Source organism: Pogoniulus pusillus, chromosome 3 (genome assembly GCF_015220805.1).
Source record: "Pogoniulus pusillus isolate bPogPus1 chromosome 3, bPogPus1.pri, whole genome shotgun sequence".
Lineage (NCBI taxonomy): Eukaryota > Metazoa > Chordata > Aves > Piciformes > Lybiidae > Pogoniulus > Pogoniulus pusillus.
The window spans coordinates 46,018,724-46,036,451 of NC_087266.1; the positions used below are offsets into that span (position 1 = coordinate 46,018,724).

The 17,728-nt window shown below is 43.5% G+C and overlaps 2 protein-coding genes across 5 annotated transcripts in view; one reads left to right on the forward strand and one right to left on the reverse strand.

The window, feature by feature from the left end:
• DGKH (diacylglycerol kinase eta) overlaps positions 1-17,728 on the forward strand; it is a 178,616-nt gene that overhangs the window by 7,327 nt on the left and 153,561 nt on the right. For all 4 annotated transcript variants that reach the window (XM_064174711.1, XM_064174729.1, XM_064174731.1 and 1 more), the window contains exon 2: positions 3,088-3,273. In XM_064174711.1, the coding sequence (XP_064030781.1) occupies positions 3,088-3,273 (186 nt within the window). The remainder of the gene's footprint in view (positions 1-3,087; positions 3,274-17,728) is intronic.
• LOC135191996 (putative hydro-lyase KRH_21160) lies at positions 559-2,968 on the reverse strand. Its single transcript, XM_064174759.1, has 2 exons — positions 2,643-2,968; positions 559-981 (listed from the first exon to the last, which is right to left on the reverse strand). Exons 1-2 carry the CDS (start codon positions 2,871-2,873, stop codon positions 958-960), a joined length of 255 nt encoding a protein of 84 aa, XP_064030829.1. The 5' UTR covers positions 2,874-2,968; the 3' UTR covers positions 559-957.

The window sequence follows — 17,728 nt, forward strand, 5'->3', positions numbered from 1 at the left end:
GCCTGACCAGTGCTGAGTACAGGGGAAGAATAACCTCCCTTGTCCTACTGGCCACACTGTTCCTGTTCAATATCTTTATTGATGATCTGGACGAGGGGATTGAGTCCAGCATCAGTAAGTTTGCAGATGACACCAAGCTAGGAGCAGATGTTGATCTGTTGGAAGGTAGGAGAGCCCTGCAGAGGGACCTGGACAGGCTGGATGGGTGGGCAGAGGCCAATGGGATGAGATTTAACAAGGCCAAGTGCAGGGGTCTGCACTTTGGCCACAACAACCCCAAGCAGTGCTATAGGCTGGGGACTGAGTGGCTGGAGAGCAGCCAGGAGGAAAGGGACCTGGGGGTACTGATAGATAGTAAGCTGAAGATGAGGCAGCAGTGTGCCCAGGTGGCCAAGAGAGCCAATGGCATCCTGGCCTGCATCAATGTCTACTTGTAAACAGTTTTACATGTCATTTCATACAGGACCCTAGTCCTGTGATATAAATACCATAGCAGTCACATTCAGTGTATTTTGAATGTGGGTTTTTTTAGTGTGGAAACAAATTTAATAGCAACTATTGTTCAGCTAGTGCTGTTTAATTCGCTTGAATTGAACAGTCAGTCTTGCTGGTGTTCTGTTAGCACAAGGACATTCCTCAAATCACAGTCACATTTACAAACAATACATGCTAGCATTAATTAGCAAACTCTGTCTTCTTGTCCATTTGCAACGTTCAGTTGTTGTTTGCCTTCAAAAGTCTGAAGGAATTGCATAATTTACTATCCCTGAAATTAACGCAGAGAAGAGGAAGGAAGGAGGGTGGAAAAAACAAGTGTCCATAAACATTGCCCTTAACGTATCTTTCTTCCTAGCCATACCATAAATTAAGTGAGAGCAGTACATACTTGTGCTTACCCACGTTTGATTCCATGTTTTTGAGAAAGAACTCTCTGGTGAAGAGACAGGCAAGGCAGGATCATTCCTTAGTTTCACATCTGGCCTGGAAGAAAAACGGACTATATGAAAACTTCGATAACTTCAGATGTGTCATTAATGCTAAGATTTAGCCCCTACTGTAATTCTAGTAGAGAGCCTAGGAAATATGATCAAATTTATTTTTAAATATAACTTAGTAGGATTTTTTAAAATATAACTTTGGACTTAAAAACCCAAACAACTAACAACTTAATATTGAGAGTAGTAGAATTGCATTTGAAATACCTAATCCTGTAACACAAAACTAAGCCACAAGACCTTCAAGGAAATATTTAATTTCCCCTATTATGAATAAAAGTCCCAATAAAAAAAAGGGGATAGTTTGGATTATATTAAATTAAGATTGTGGCAAGGTGCCTGCACTTGATGATCTATGAGGTCTCTTCCAACCTTGGTGATACTGTAGGATAGGTTGTATGCTGTGCATTTCACTTTGTTTCTCATTAATTGCTTTGCATTTAGGTACAACTACCTGAAGGGGCATTGTAGCCAGGTGGGGGGTGGCCTCTTCTGCCAGGCAACCAGCAATAGAACAAGGGGACACAGTCTCAAGTTGTGCCAGGGTAGGTATAGGCTGGATATTAGGAGGAAGTTCTTCACAGAGAGAGTGATTTCCCATTGGAATGGGCTGCCCAGGGAGGTGGTGGAGGCACCGTCCCTGGAGGTCTTCAAGAAAAGCCTGGCTGAGGCACTTAGTGCCATGGTCTGGTTGATTGGTTAGGGCTGGGTGCTAGGTTGGACTGGATGATCTTGGAGGTCTCTTCCAACCTGGTTGATTCTATGATTCTACTGTGGTACTATATTAGTGTATTAAGAGATGTCAGTTCCCATTCTAGAAATATAAATAGAATTGTGGGAATAGGAAAGCCACAAGTATTGATTGCTTTCTCCTGTTTAATCTGGTCCGTGAAGCTAGGAGTTGTGTGTTTTATTTAGTACGGCTGTGACTTAAATGCTTATTTTGAACACTGACTACATACAAGCCACAACAATTTCAGAATCCCACAACTCAGAACATGTGGTGACATTTTGGAGAGCGTGTGAGCTGCCAGATCTGAGACTGAAAGGGAAAAGTGACCCTTTCTTTGCCCAAAAGTTTATCTTTTACAAAGACGAAAACGTACAGAACACTACAAGAAAAGAATCAGTAAAACAACGGTAAATCAGTATATGCATTCACCTAAACTGTCCAGTGCTTCCATGCTGAAGGATACCACCAGGCTCACTCCGTAGAGAGGCATGGATAAGGAACTCAGTGTCTCAGATGCTGTCCATTCGGTTCCCGAAAGGCGCCCTGTGCTCCCAAGGGAAAACACCATCCTCTTCTGCGGCAGGACTGGGCGGGAAGGCCACCCGCACTGGGAGCGGGACGCGGTGGCTGTGCTTGCCTTAGACATCTAGAACTTGGCTTTCCACCTCCCACTGGCCGCCACCGGCCTCAGGGAACCGCGCGGCGATGCGTAACGAAGGGTCCGAAGGGAAGGCGCTCAGGTACCCGAGGGCCGCGCTCAGCCTCTGCCTCGTCCACTTCCCGAGCCTCGCTGGGCTCTACTCGCGCGCGGACGTCCGGAGGAGCCTGGGCAGGTGCTGGGCGCCCCCGAGGCCCTCCCCACCTGCCCTCGCCTCTTTCGCCCCTCGGACTCGCCACGCCGCTCCAAAGCTCACCTGCGGCGCACCTCTCTCCGCCCCGACCCAACCGGGCCGGCACCGGCACCGGCGCCACTCGGCGCCCCCTGGCGCTGGCGCTCGCTCTCGGCGGCTCCCCGGCGGCCGGGACGCAGGGGGCCGGGCCCGAATTCGTCCGCCCCGGCCCCGCCCGCCGGCGGGTGGCGGCCCTCCTGTTCCCTGAGAGCAGGGAGCGGCGACCTCCGTAGTTGAGCCAGGCTGCGGGCCCATCTCTGTCAGAAGGGTCGGCGGAAGATGGCGGCTAGGCAGCCCGCTGCACTCCGCCAGCGCCCGGCTCTGTCCCTGCCGCCGCCGCCTCCGTCCCCTCCCCCCTGCACCGCCTCTTTCCCCACCCTCCCGCGCCGCCTCCGCCTCCTCCTCCCCGGGGAGGGGAGCGGCAGCGGCTGCCCTGGCTGAGCCGGGCTCGTGTGCTCTCTCTCGGCAGGAGTCCGGGAAGATGGCCGGGGCCGAGTCGGGGATGAGCGGCGCTGGGATCCCGCAACAGCCTCAGCCCCAGACCCCGGCGGCGGTAGCGGGGCCGGCGGACGAGTCGTCAGACAGCGAAGGGGAGCACGAGGGCCCCCAGAAACTCATCCGGAAAGTGTCCACCTCGGGCCAGATCCGCAGCAAGGTAAGAGGGGCAGGAGCCGGCGAGCCCCGCTCCCTCCGGGGCGAGTTTCTCCATCCCCATCCTAGAGCGGGGGCCAACCCGGTGCCGTGGGCGGCCGCTGCATCCCTCTCGCATCCCCGGGAGCGGCGGCGGGGGGGAGGTTGTGTGTGTGAGGCAGTCGTGCCTCTTCCTTCCCTCTCCCCTCCTCCCCGTCCAGCTGTTGCGTCCACATCTGTCCCCGGCTGACAGGAAGAGCCCCCCAGAGTGGCGGAGTTTTGCGGGGCCGCCGGGGATGTCGCTTGCCCCGGCGGTCGGTAGCCGCCCTGTCCTGCCTGGCGTCCTGGGTGTGGGGGGAAGCGACGGGCTGCCTCCCTCCGGCTTCTCTTCCTCGGCGGCGAGCACCGCGGCCGCGGGGATCACACCCTGCCTCCCCACAGCGTGAGTGGGCTGCTTCCACGAGCTCTTCCTCGCCGACTTTCCTTCCTCCGCCGTCGCCTTCGTCCTCGGTCTTGCTGGGCCGCCGCCGTGCCCTCCGCCGGAGCGGCAGGCAGCGACGGCAGGAAGCCCGAGGTGGTACATCGGTCTGCCCTGGGAGCGGGAAGGGAGCGAAGGAGGGAAACGCGGTTTCCACTTTGAAAGGCACCCCTTGAGAGAGGGGTACACTTCCATGTCCTCGCTCCTGGGGCTCGGTACGTTTGAGCAGCTGTGTAAATTTCAGGTTAATGCGCTTTTTTCGCTGGTGGAGTTAACGTTTTGCTAGATGGAGGTGTATTTACATCATGTTTGGGTTTTTTTTTCCCTGCAAACTGAACTTAAGCCTGCGTGTATTTGAAAGTACAGAAAACTGACCTCGACGAACCTTCTGTGTAGAAGGATCCCATGGTTTTCTACAAAGCATGGTCCACATTCAGTGATGGGCTCAGCATGGCACCCCATTTGTGAGATCTGATGGGTGCAGTGACATCAAGATCAGAATTTTTTGCTGTGAGCATCTGCTTTGAGGGGGGGAAAGTGGCTCCAGGTTATACTTAACGTTTTGATTTCTACACAGTAGATCATGTGGTGGTGTTTCCTTTACAGAGCACCCATTAAAGTTAGAAAGGAGCTGTTTGTAGAGTCCTGTCAGTGATGCTGCCCTTCCCTGGAGCTGCCACTTCACACACTACAGAAAGCACTGGCTGTTAAGGAGTAGTGTTATCCTGCTCTGTCAGGTGGAAAGCATTTTTTTCCCCCTGAAACCTCCTAAACACAGTGTATCATCTTGTTTTATGGCTAGATGTTAGCTTTTCGTTTGCAGTTGTTAGGCCCAGATGAAGGGTTGGTTACCTGTAGTAAACAATATGCAGCTTTTGCATCGTGTTGAGAATATAGTCCTACACAAACTTCCATCTCTACACCACTCTGTGTGTTAAAAGTGATGGAACATGGCACTTTATTAGCTGTGGGGGTGTTAAATGTATTTGTGGGTTTGCTCTCACAGAGGTTGATGCTTCTGTAAGGAAAATACATGGATTCTGAATGTTATTGAAACCAGCCTGTAAGCATGAATTCCCAGCCAGTTCTTACCAGCTGTCACAGGATGGTGGGATATTCTGTGTCTGAGAGTTGTGAATGAATGCAAAGCTGGAACCGCCTGAAGTCCTGAGACAGCTCTACAAGTGATGCTTTTGCGTATCTTAGTTTGCATTTCAGTTCTATTTCTGTGAATCAGATATATATATAGAGAGAGAGAGAGGAAAAACTGACTGCAGATGTAATTGGAGTCATAAAATGTTGCTTAACTGTTTGCAGTTTACAATAATATGCAGCCCCGAATATAAGCATTTTTCTTTCCATTTAATTAAAAGTGATATATCTTTGTTAAAGATGAGCCTCATGCTGAATAATTCAGTAGCACTTTATTTTATAACTCACAATGCATTATTTAAAAGTACCTATATATAGACAGGCAACTCCCATTTAGTTAAGGGTGGTGTATGTTTGCCGTTGTAAGTAGTTGGTGATCAGTGGTTACTTGAAACCACTAGAGCAAGGAACATCAGGGAGCAGCTCTTTTACTCAGCTTGTCCCTTTCATTCAAATTAGATTTGTTAAGCTTCACTTACTTGGTGACTGTGTTTGTAAGCTAAGGTTTTAATTAAATGGATTGGATTTGTCTTACAGCTAATAATGGACTTTTGAAAGAACCCCAAACATGTATATCACATTTATCATTCGTGCTTGTGGGCTGTTTAATCCTGTGCTGTTTTTCTCTGGAGGCTGCTTTATATACTTACTTGAAGCATTTCAGCAGTATTGTATTGATTGCTTAGCTAAGAACTGTACCAAAAAGTCTCTGCTGCTGGTAATTGTTTTTATTTTAGTTAAGGAAGATGTTATTTTTAGATGTTTTGGTACAGTTGATAATTTGTGAAAGCTACCATATGGCACCACTTCACAGACAGAATCATTCAGGAGTGGATTTTTCTAGTGTGTGTATAATAAGATTTAGCTAACGTATGTATATGAGCAAACCCCTCTTGCCAGCACAAACATAAGTCTAAAGATTTCTAACACCTGTAGTGTTGAAAGGAAGCTTTTAAGCTTTGCTCTCTTCTTAAATAAAACCGAGTAGATATTTGGCCAAGGGGACCAGGGGGTGAAACCTAAAAGAAGTAAAAATGAAGGGAAAAAACCCTTCTATATTGGTAGATGTGACTACACTGAAGTTCATTGCTTGCTTGTGATATGCTAATCTTATGCTTACAGTTCTGCTTGAAAGTCTTGTCCAGTTTTCCCATGGCTTGCCCACATTGAACAACAACTTCCTTTGCAAACTGCTCACTTGTTTCCAGTGGAACTACTTTTACAGTAAATAGCTATGAGAAACAGATGATTGACTGAGCTGGACATTGACTTCTATTATGGGTGTATTTTTAGCTTCTGCATATGTATTCCTCACATTTTTTAGGGAACTTTAAAGGCATGTCTATGTAAAAATATGGCCATTATTAATTGCCCCGAACAGAAAACTTGAAGATCAACATATTTTGCAGACCTGAGGAGAAGAGAACAAGTTGGGATGCAGAGGACTAAACTGTTTTTTGAGCCCAAATCCTTGTTTGTGCCTAGGAGCTCTTTGCACATACCTCGTTGCAGAGTAACATTGTAGGTGTTTTTATAGGAGTCAGGAACAAAAATAATTAGCACTTTCTGAGATTAAAGCTAGCATCATCCTGGGAGCTGTTCTATCTGTGGAGCTTGTATGTGTTCCTTGGGTGAAATGCAAGAGAATGAACAGATGATAAGTACCCTGTGAAATTCAAGCAGTTTTGAGTCAAAATACTCAAGTAATTAACATTGAACAACTCTTGACTTGGTAATGTTTATCCAGATCTCTCTCTCGCCTGGGAGACCTAAATATTTAGTACCTAAAAACTGCCTTCATGGAAAGAAACAAAACATTAATGAAACATACATTTTGTTTTTATGAGGACTTTGGAAACTGTAGTCAGACAGTTTTGAAGTAGTATGTATGATGACCTACAGTGTTATGTTGGGGATTGAAGTAATGGAAAGTTGTCTGTGCATCTGTGATAAACTTGGCTTCTTAAATTTTAAAGACACTGGTTGAGATGGATAGTGTCAGTGTCTTCCTTAAATGAAACAGATTACTTCACTTCCTGGGGCTACAGCCTGAAAATTCTGTCCTCAGGTGACTTCTAGTTTAAAGTGATAGAATCATAGAATAGTTTTGGTTGGAAAAGACCTCTACAATCATCAAGTCCAACCATCAACACAACACCTCCATGCCCACTAAACCATATTCTGAAGTGCCATGTCTACAAGGTTTGTGAACACTTCCAGGGATGGTGACTCCACCACTTCCCTGGGCAGCTTGTTCCAATGCCTGACCACTCTCTCAGTAAAGAAACTTTTCCTAGCATCCAGTATAAAACCTCCCTGGTCAACTTGAGGCCATTTCCTCTCCCTAGTTTCTTGGAAGAAAACAGCAACAGCTGCCTCACTACAACCTCCTTTCAAGTAGCTGTAGAGATCAAGAAGGTCTTCCCTCAGCCTCCTCTTCTCCAGGCTAAACAATCCCAGTTCCCTCAGCCACTGCTCCTTTCTTTTAAAGTTAATCACTGTAATGCAAAGTATATTCTTTAAATGCTGTTTTGCTTCGGTTCTTTATCTGTGGAACCTTTTGAGAAGGGAAGGTTCAAATTAGAGCTGACACTTTTTAAGTTCTGCTCATCTTGGGGATGAACACAGGATTAATAAATGAAATAGTCCTTGGGTACTGAGATGAAGAATCAGCATGTGAGCAGAGTTGTGGTTCCTATTCTGTCTTGAGTACTCTCTGCTAAAATCTGGGTATGAAGAATAGCACTTTTGTCCCTGACCTGCTTACTAGTTGAACGGGTCCATGTGCAGTTAATAGGAAAGCTCTGCTGGATACATGTTTTGCTCTCAGATCTGTGATTAAGTATCTGGCTCATGTTTATTTTTGGATGAAGCAGAAGTTCTGGTGCTGAAAGTATAAGTCAGAAAGTGCAAGAAAGTATGGGGTATTGAATGAAATAAATACCCTTGTACCTGGGAGAATGCTTTCTTCCTCCTTCACCCCCAGTGGTTTTTATTAGTAAGGAAATCATTGTAACATGGAGATGTTCAGGAACATAAGTGTGTTTTAAGTAGTGGAGATGATACAGAGTTGTTTAGTTAAATGGCAAGAGTTGTTACTAGAATTATCTGAGGTCTTAATGTATTTTTAGAGGTCCTAATTCATTATGGAGTAATACAAGTAAATTAATTAAGTTCCCCATGGTGTTTTTATTGACCTTGCTGGAAAACATCAGCCATTTAGGAACTGAGCCTTCAAAAAGTTTCTAACCTCTTCCATATGGTGGCATTTGACAGTGCCAAGTCCCAGTAGTCACTTCCTGTTTGTTTCTGGTATACATTTCTCTCTGATTACTGTAGCTTCTTAATTCACCTAAATGGAAAGTGCTGTGATTGCTACTGGTCTTAGACTTCATGAACATCATTTGCAATGTAATTTGCATTTTCTACCTTTAATAGTTCCAGATTTACACAGCTGACTGTTGGTGGGTTCCTTTCTGGCTAAGGAAACATGATATTTTACACACCAGAAGTTCTCAGGAAAATGCCATTGTAGACTTGTTATTCCCTAATTGGGATCCTTTATGTGCATTAGGGTTGCCTGAATCTGCAGAGCTTCAAAATACATTGTAATTTGCAGTTTATTCTGCAAGTGCAGCAACATGTACAGTGTTGCTAAACTTTTAGTATTGCATTTACACAGTAAGAGGCAGAACTGAAGTGACCAAATGCATTCATAGTCATCCTCAAATTCTTGGCACCTGGCAGTGCTCACAGAAAAGACTTATGGGTGCTGCAGGATATTTATCTTCAGTGTTTGTATTTTACATCATTTGGATTAAATTGGTTGTACTGCATATCCATCCATAGGAAAATGTTTCACCAGCTTTGTACTCCCATGCTGTGAAATCTGGCAAATTCGATTCCCTCACAGTATCCTTGAGACTTCAGCTTTGGTTTTGAAGTGAAAGATTCAGAATCAGTTCATCATTCTGAATAGAATAGAATCAACGAGGTTGGAAGAGACCTCCAAGATCATCCACTCCAACCTAGCACCCAGCCCTAGCCAGTCAACTAGACCATGGCGCTAAGTGCCTCATCCAGGCTTTTCTTGAACACCCCCAGGGATGGTGACTCCACCACCTCCCTGGGCAGCCCATTCCAATGCCAATCACTCTCTTTGCCCACAACTTCCTCCTAACATCCAGCCTATACTTCCCCTGGCACAACTTGAGACTGTGTCCCCTTGTTCTGTTGCTGGTTGCCTGGGAGAAGAGGCCACCCCCCACCTGGCTACAGCCTCCCTTCAGGTAGTTGTAGGCAGCAATGAGATCACCCCTCTTTTCTTGCTGTGTGAAGATGCATGTATTCATGCACAGAGTAATATATTTAAGGTTTCATAGATATGTGTCTAAAAAATTAATCTTTTTAGCATGAAATGTCAGGCAGGTGGTGGCATCAGTGTGCCTGGAGTTAAGGGAAAAAAAAGTGTGTAGACACTGCACATCAGGACATGGTGGTGTTAGGTTGGTGGTTGAACTTGATAATCTTAGAGGTCTTTTCCAACCAAAACGATTCTGTGATGTGCACTATTTGTTGTGTCTCATACTTGCTGTATCTCTGCATAAGCTTTCAAAGAAGAGTCAATTAATGGAAAATTTCAGCTAAGGGCATGATAGAGGAAACTTAAAAATCACCCAATGTGCTACATAGAAACAAGCAGGGTTAGAATGGAAAGAGTTACACTATTTAAGGCACAGTGGTCATTACCACTCCAGATTCTGACACATGTTTGTATAAAACTGAAATGAGATCTGCGAAGGCATTTTAGTGATGCATGTATTGGCAGAGCTTAAATTGCTAGCTGAGTATCAGAAAGGAGGAGCTTGTGAGGTTTTTCAGTACTTGCAAACAGGTCTGCAAAGAAAATGTTGCTTTTGGTAATTTCCTTCCCTTGCCCTCTCCCCCACCTCCCTCCTCCCCCCCTTTAGAATCCTTAGAGGATTAATGCTATTTTGTATTGAAAGCTAACATGAATTATACTTCTGCACAGCACCCTCCCCATCGGCTGGTGAGCTTTGAATGTGAAAAAAAGTCAAGATAATCACACTCCTATCTGTATTGTGAGAGATTTTGGTGTTTTGGGTTAGTTTTGGTTTTTTTTCCCAAGGAGCTGGGTAATGCTCTTCTGCCAAGATGATCAGGTGAAACACATTGAGCTTGTTGTGTAGTTTAGGGTAAGGGAATTTCTGTTTGGTTGTTTGTGTTTTTTTTAAGAGGCACAAGAAAAGACTGATTCAAGAAGCAGTGGTAACTGGGAATCTCTTTCTGAGATGTCTTATCTTGTGAACTTCATGTGCACAGTCCTGAAGACACATAGCAGCCATGCCAGAGCTCAAGAAAGGACTGTGCTATAGCTGGATCTTTATCCATGTAAGGCCATATAGACATTTTGAATTGTTTCCAGTGGTTACATCAGAAACTGAGATGGATGCAAGACTGCTGTATGACTGCTGTATGACTACTGTATGACTAGCTGGACTACCCAAGTTAGTTTGGATATCTGTAGCAGAATAAGTAGAATTTCAATGATTTTGTAATTGAAGTAGGGATCAAAAGAGTAGTCTGTCTGTCAGAAACCCTTTATCTGATGGGAAATACTGAATCCCATTGGCTGACTGAAGACAATAAAAGGCAGCTTAGGCCACTGTTCTTGCTCTGGGATGCCCCAAAAGATGTCTTGTGAAGGTGTCTTGTCTTTTTTTTTAACAAAGGACAATGTTACTCTTGTTTCCTTTGACCAACTTCTGGTAGGCCATGTATAGAATAACATATACAGTCTGGAGGAAGGACGTACTGTGGTCTTGTGTGTGGATTGATTGAAGCTCAGAATACTGAGACTTGGGCATAAAAGAATAAATCTGTAGCCATTCTGATATTTTGGATGTTTTCCTGTGATAGAGATAATTAAGATATAGTTCAGTGTCTTGTGAACACAGTTCAGCAGCTCACTTGCACAGGAATCACAACACCACTATTCTGTTCTGGTTGGTTATTAAGCTTGTTGAGATTTTGTGTAGGTATTTGTGATATAGGTGAATGTGTTGCTATAAAGCTCCTTGACAGCATGGCTAACCTTGTTATTCTTTCCCTGTTTTGATACTCTGGTAGGTGGAGTTTGCCTTTTATAAAGAGTGAGAACTTCTTTCACCTTTTAACTTGACACTTTCTTATACTGCTGTTTTATCGTTTCTCTTCAAAACTTAAGTTGCATTACCTAAAATCTTCTAATTGCCTGTGTGGTAACCACAGCTCTATTATACTACATTCAAACCATAACTCTCAATTTGCCAGCAATGGAAAAGAAAAAAAAAATAAAAAGCTTAGCTTGGGGGCATCCATAACTTTCCCCCTTCACATCATCATAGAAAGAACTCTCATTCTTTCTTAATGTAAACACTGCATTTGTCACAGCAAACAGGCTTAATGCTGACCTCAGATAAATGTTGTTTTGCTGATATGCTAAAAATAAGACCACTGCATTAGATGCTATTTAAAATTAAACAAGAGATTTATTCTAGTAAAACATTTAAGCACATGCTGAAACACTTGCCCTGTATGCTTTTATATGACTAATTATTTCTTAAAATTAAGCTGGTGCTTAAGTGCTCATTGGATATGTGCCATAAAAAAAAACATATGCTAAGTCAGAATGTAGTAAAACTTTTACTGCAGAGAAATTATCCTGAGATATATTTAATTATGAGAAAGAAAATTTAATTTTTTTTGTTTGCTTTTGTTTTCTCAGCTTAGTTTTTCCTTTGACCAATATTCCTGTTCAGGAATATTTCACCACTTAGATACTGAAAGCACAATAACAAAACCCTGAGTTGTACTCCTGGGAGAGTTAATGCTATTGTAATGAATTCAGCAAGGTTTTACACTTGGTGAGAATTTATTTATTAGATGGGTGGTGTGAGATTTATGATGATCTAAACCATTCATTTCCTTGCCTTTTAAACGTTTGGGGATTGCAAATGGTGTGAGATCGCTCTACATTGTCACTTAGCAACCTTAATAGGGTTTCCAAGCTGAATAGTAGCTTGTGGGTGGTGAGTCTCCCTATGTGTTTGCTGGGTGGGAAGCAACACAAGCCCCTCGGTGGGCAGCTATCAGGAGGATGTGTGTGCAGCCCATGCCTGGGTCCTTTCTAGATGTGCTTGCTTAAGAGAGCTGGCCATGCGCTCGGTGTCATTTTGCACTTCTGGCATAGTTTCGTGCTGGGAAGATCTGCTGAGGTTTTTCATGCCTGTGGAGATTTAAGTGGATCTAAAGGGCTGTCATGCTGCTCTGGTCAGTTACGTCCTGTTGTGTGGTTGCTTAAATTTAGCAACTGATTTTGACTGGCTTCAGTTTGACAGCTGGTAGTCCTTGCTGCTGCAGTGGTGCCTCAGAGATAGAGGGAGAACAGGTTCTTCCCAGCTCTTGGTGAGAAGGGTGTCTTGCTCTGGTTCAACTAAGGATAGCAGAAAGGATTGGCCTGGCTAACCAGCAGTCCTGGCCACCTGTCAGGCAGAGTCTTCTTCCTTCCCTTTGCACATTGTTGATTGTGAGGATGGGCATAAACTTCTGTGTTTGTTTCAGTGCTTCCATAGAGACATCTTCCTTCTTGTTCTCTCCCTCCTTTCCTGCCTGCTCCTGTCATGGTTTCCTCAGTAGTTTGAACAGCGAAAGGGTGACATTCCTTTTCCTTTGAGCTTGTGCCTCTGCAAGGTTTCTCCTTTAATCCCCATAAACAGAGGAACTGCCTGTCCTGGCTTTGCTGGGACAGAATTCACAGCCTAGCAATGGGCTGCAGGCCATTAACAGTTCTGAGTCAGCTGGGATAGCTGACCTGAGCTGGCTCACAGGTGTGTCCTAGACCATGAGCATCATGCTCAGTAGAAAGGAGGAAGTCTGCTGTATATTGCTAGAGCCTCTTAGTTGGCCTTTGCCTCACTCTGCTCCTCAGGACTGCTTTCTTGGATATTGTGACTGCTGTACTCGGGCTGAGTATAACTTTCTATCTCTTGTATTGACACTGATAGTCATTTGGCTATTTCATTAAATCAATTTTCATTTCAAGCTATGAGTCTTCTCTCCTTTTCCTGATTCTCTTTCTCTTCTGAGGATGGGTCATCAGGTGATAGAGTAACTGCTACACTTTAGCCTCAGATACAAGCTAAATGTAGATGCTGCCTAAGACCAAAAGCTTGTTGGGTGTGAGGTCTGTGTGAGAATGCAGATCTATGAAGTTGCTCCTCTGGATTGTTTGTCTGACTTACTTCATCCTTTGGTAGTATTGATTAATCTTGAGACCAGATGGTTTCCTGGGGAGCTATTGACTGTCCCCTTTCTTCTAGCTACTGTTTGGTGGTTGGTTGGTTGTTTGGCGTATGTGTCCTGTTTTTGTCCCCTTCCCTCCCTGCCGTTGATCACAGAACACAGAATGATAGAGGTTGGAAGGAACCTCCAGAGATCGAGGAGTCCAGCAGGATCCCCTAGGGTAGTCTGCACAGGAATGCATCCAGGAAGCTTTTGAAAGGCTCCAGAGCAGGAGACTCCACAACATCACTGGGCAGCCTGTTCCAGGGAGCTTCTCATGAGTAACTTTATCATCACTGCCTGGCCTCAGTCTCAGAGGTCTGTTAAAGTGGAAAAAGCTAAAAAGGCTTTGAGTCAAGGATCTCATCATTGAAAGAATGTAGTAGTGTTGATGGTGTAAATGTCAATTCTATTACATAGTGATGTATTTATAATATATGGATTTTGCCTGGAAAGAATGCTGAGAGGATGCAAGTCTGCAACCTTGGGCTAGTGTGAGTGAGTTACATGAGTATGAAATGAAGAGCTAATGTTTCTGGCCAGACTTCAGTTTTTAAGGAAACAAAAAAAACCCCATTTTTAATCATTTACATAACTGCTTATTACAGGCACAATTAACAGAACTAAGTTTCAGAGATGTCTAACTGATACTGTAAAACCTGATTTTTTTCTTTCCCCTGAGTGAGTGAACTGGATTCAACTTTGTGTATCATTTGAAGTCTACCTTATAATACTTTCATAGGAGGAAAACAGAATTTAAGAAAACTTCATGTAGCTCAGCTGACAGTACCTTGGGCCTGTTTCTTGTTCGAGTGAGTGCTGCCCTGATACGCTGTTTCTTGCTTGCTTCCAGAAGCAGGGAAGATTTAGGAAGCAAAGAAAGGGCTTTTATCTGTACCAAGTCCACTGGTTAACATTTTGTAGAGAGAACATTTTGGTCAGTGTGCCTCAAAAGTACCTGCAGGCAAGATAAAATGTATGCTTGAGACACTTCACTGCTTAAGCTGGTGGTGTCCAGCTTTCTCTGATGCACTGGCAATTAAGCTGCCAAAAATTCAAAGGCAGTATACAAGTTAGAATCTGTGCTTGTGTCCTGTCTACTAGGTGATAAGCTTTTTCTGAGCTTTGGAGGATTGTCTGTTTCTATCTATGCCTCTGGTTTTGCATCACAAAACTCTGTTCTGCTGCTGCTGCTTCAGCATTTCAAAGGGGGGAAAAAAAAATCCTAATAGGTACAGAACTTCTGATGAGCTCTTGTCAAAAGCAAGATATTAAATGTGCTGGCAACGTTAAGCTGTGTGCTTAAAATCCATCAGTGCTTTTTTGCTCTATCTTATGTTGCCAGGTTGCAAATGTAACTGTGGTGTTTATTTTGTTTTGTTTAAGAATATGTAGTGTTTACTCCATTTTCCTTAAGGCTTGCATTTTTCCATAGTTCTGATTATATATGTGCTTAAGATGATCTTTTTGCACCAGTAATTCTGTGCATGTGAAGCAATACTCAACTTTGTTTGCTTTTGCTGTGGAGGGTGAAAACAAACAAACAAAAAACCCCTAATAAATAAATAAATCAGTGTTTCCATTGGCCACTGAAGAGGAGATAAAAGGAGTTCACATCACAGGTTCTATTCCTTCCCCCACCCTTTGTCAGGCAGGAATCTGCTGCCAACAGTTTATAGAGGGCTCTTACTTCAAATCAGCCTTTGAACTCATGATAAACATGTGCCCCTGTGAGGCTGTTAGAAATGACTGGGAAATCTTGATTTATTTTTTCCCCTTTTTTAATTTCACTAAAAAAATTAATAGCTAGGACAAGAGGCAAATGAACTTGTGCTGAATTCTGTGCTAAGGATGATTATACCTTTTCTTTGAAATATACATCAGGGTTATTTATAGCTCATCTGCAGTTTAAATTACTGTGTGTAGGTGTGAGAGGTTATATATAGAGAATCTTTTCTGGAGGAAAAAAATGATGGGTATTGTTATGGAATCATAATAGTAATTTGGCCTTGAAAATAGTTTGGGAGGTCATCTGATCCCATCTTTATGCCTGGAGGAGGGTCATTTTCAAAGCTGGGTCTCTTGGGAAGCTTTGCAAAATGCTAGAGTATGGTTCCTCGTTTACTTTGAATTAATTACTCTCATTTCCATGAGTCTGCAACCTGCTCCAAGTGAACCTGCTTGGGCAGGTTGGGCTAGATGATCTCCAACACCCACCATTCTGTGATTTTTGAGTGTTAGTGTAACCTGTGTCTGCTGAGAAACAATTGTCACGAAAGGACTGTTTTAATACCTTCAGAAGGAAAAAAAAAAACCTTTTTAAATGGTACAACTGTAAGAAAGGTCTTAAAGGAAAGTGCCTCTCTTCTCTCCCTGTCTCATACCTCACAACATGGAGCAGGAGTGGAAATGGTGTGGTTGCTGTCTATTTATAGATTCAGTAATGTGCCAGTGTACACATATTATACCTAATTAGGAGTATTCTAAATAACTTCTTGTTTGCATTAAAGATAAAGCTGTGTGATTGCAGATCAATGGCATGGAATCGAGTTATGCCTTATCAAAGTCTAAAGTCTTTTTTCTGCCTCTGAACTGAACTTCCCCTGGACTGATTGCTGTTTTCAGATAGTCTCCCTGCCATAGCCTTGTTTATTTGCTGCTGCTTATTTCCATGCTATTTGGTTAAAAATTGAAAGCTAGAATTTTAGGAGGCAGTGGGGCAAACTGGGAACTCAACTAAAATTTCCTACAAAAGGAAATTACAACAACTTCAATTATTTCCACCTTTTTTTTCCTCCCCTGGTGTCATTCAACATTATTTTTGGTACAGGGTGGTATTGAGCTGAGATGCAGCTGATCAAGATGCAGTTGAGGGTGTTTAGGTACCCTTGTCCTTATACCTTCCTCACTGTTCTTCCCACACCACTGAGTCTAGCCCTATTGGAGGTGATTCTGGACCTCCTGAAGGTAGTGACAGATGGCTTAGAGGCCATGAATATGGTACGGATAAAGACCCATCTAAATGCAGCAAGGAAATGCTTGGCACAGGGACTTGATAGACTTCTTGGATGTTTATGTTCTGGATATGCTTTTAATGCTTTCCTTCTGGTAAATTGTTTGTCATGGAAGTGATTATGAAACGTGTGAAACTGCTGTTTAGTTGGAAGACCAAGCTTAGGCTCAAATAAGAGATTTACAGTCTTTCATTTTACTTGACCTTGACCCACTTAAACTTGGTTGGTTGTTGCTAATACCACTAAGCAGTTTTACCAGGGCATATGGTGATAGAGGAAATATTGATTCTGGCTCTTCTCCCCAAGTTGTTAAGCAGTACTAAGCCTGGATGTGTGCAACATTTTGTCAGGTGTGGAAAAGCACTTCTGTGGGTTTGTGTTTGTTTGTTTTTCATTGGGGAGATACAGAATCTAGCTTAAAAAAGAAATTTATTCTGAGTTGTATGATAAAAGTAATATGCAGTAGCCACAGGGGGAAAAAAAGGAAAAAAAGCTGGTATTGCTGATTTTTGCTGGGAAAATCAGATCAGCGATAAAAGTCTGTGAATATGGGCAAGGCTGTTGTAGAAACATATGTAACAGAGATGGTTTTGTTCTCTACCTTGGTAGGTATAAGGAAAAATGTCCTGACACCTAAAGTTTAATGATGACTTTTGTTTTAACTGCAAAGTGACCTTCTTTTTAGAGGGATAAGTTGAAAAATCATCATAGAATGAACCAGGTTGGAAGAGACCTCCAAGATCATCCACTCCAACCTAGCACCCAGCCCTAGCCACTCAACCAGACCATGGCACTAAGTGCCTCAGCCAGGCTCCTCTTGAACACCTGCAGGGATGGTGACTCCACCACCTCCCTGGGCAGCCCATTCCAATGCCACTCTCTCTGCCAACAACTTCCTCCCAACATCCAGCCTAGACTTCCCCCAGCACAACTTGAGACTGTGTCCCCTTGTTCTATTGCTTGTTGTCTGTCAGAAGAGACCAACCTCCACCTGGCTACAGCCTCCCTTCAGGTAGCTGTATCTTGTTAAGTGATATAATATGTAGAATTTTAATATTCTTTAGAGCCTTCTGAGTTTGACTGAATCTACACTTAATTTTTACCCTAGGGAATGGAGCTTTCAGGGGGGGTTTCTATACATGCAATCTCAAAATTGCTTAGCCTCTGATTAATTGGTTTTTCTTTTGGTCCAAAGCTTGATTATTCTTACCTTTACAAGAATTTCTGTCAGATGTAAAATCCAGGAAAAGCAATGCCAACTGTAAAGCCTGAAGTTCAGGCAGTTCCCTGACAGAGCAGCACCTATTATAGAGACACTGTTTATATAGTTGCAGTTAAGAACGTCACAGCGCGTCTATTACAACTATCTCCTTTTATATATTGGCTATAAAACCTAATTCTGAACTGGAAAAAACCCCATGCAGTCTTGAGGTTTTATTGCTTAGAGTTAATATATAATGAAAGTGAGGTTTCAGGAATAAATGCTGCCCATC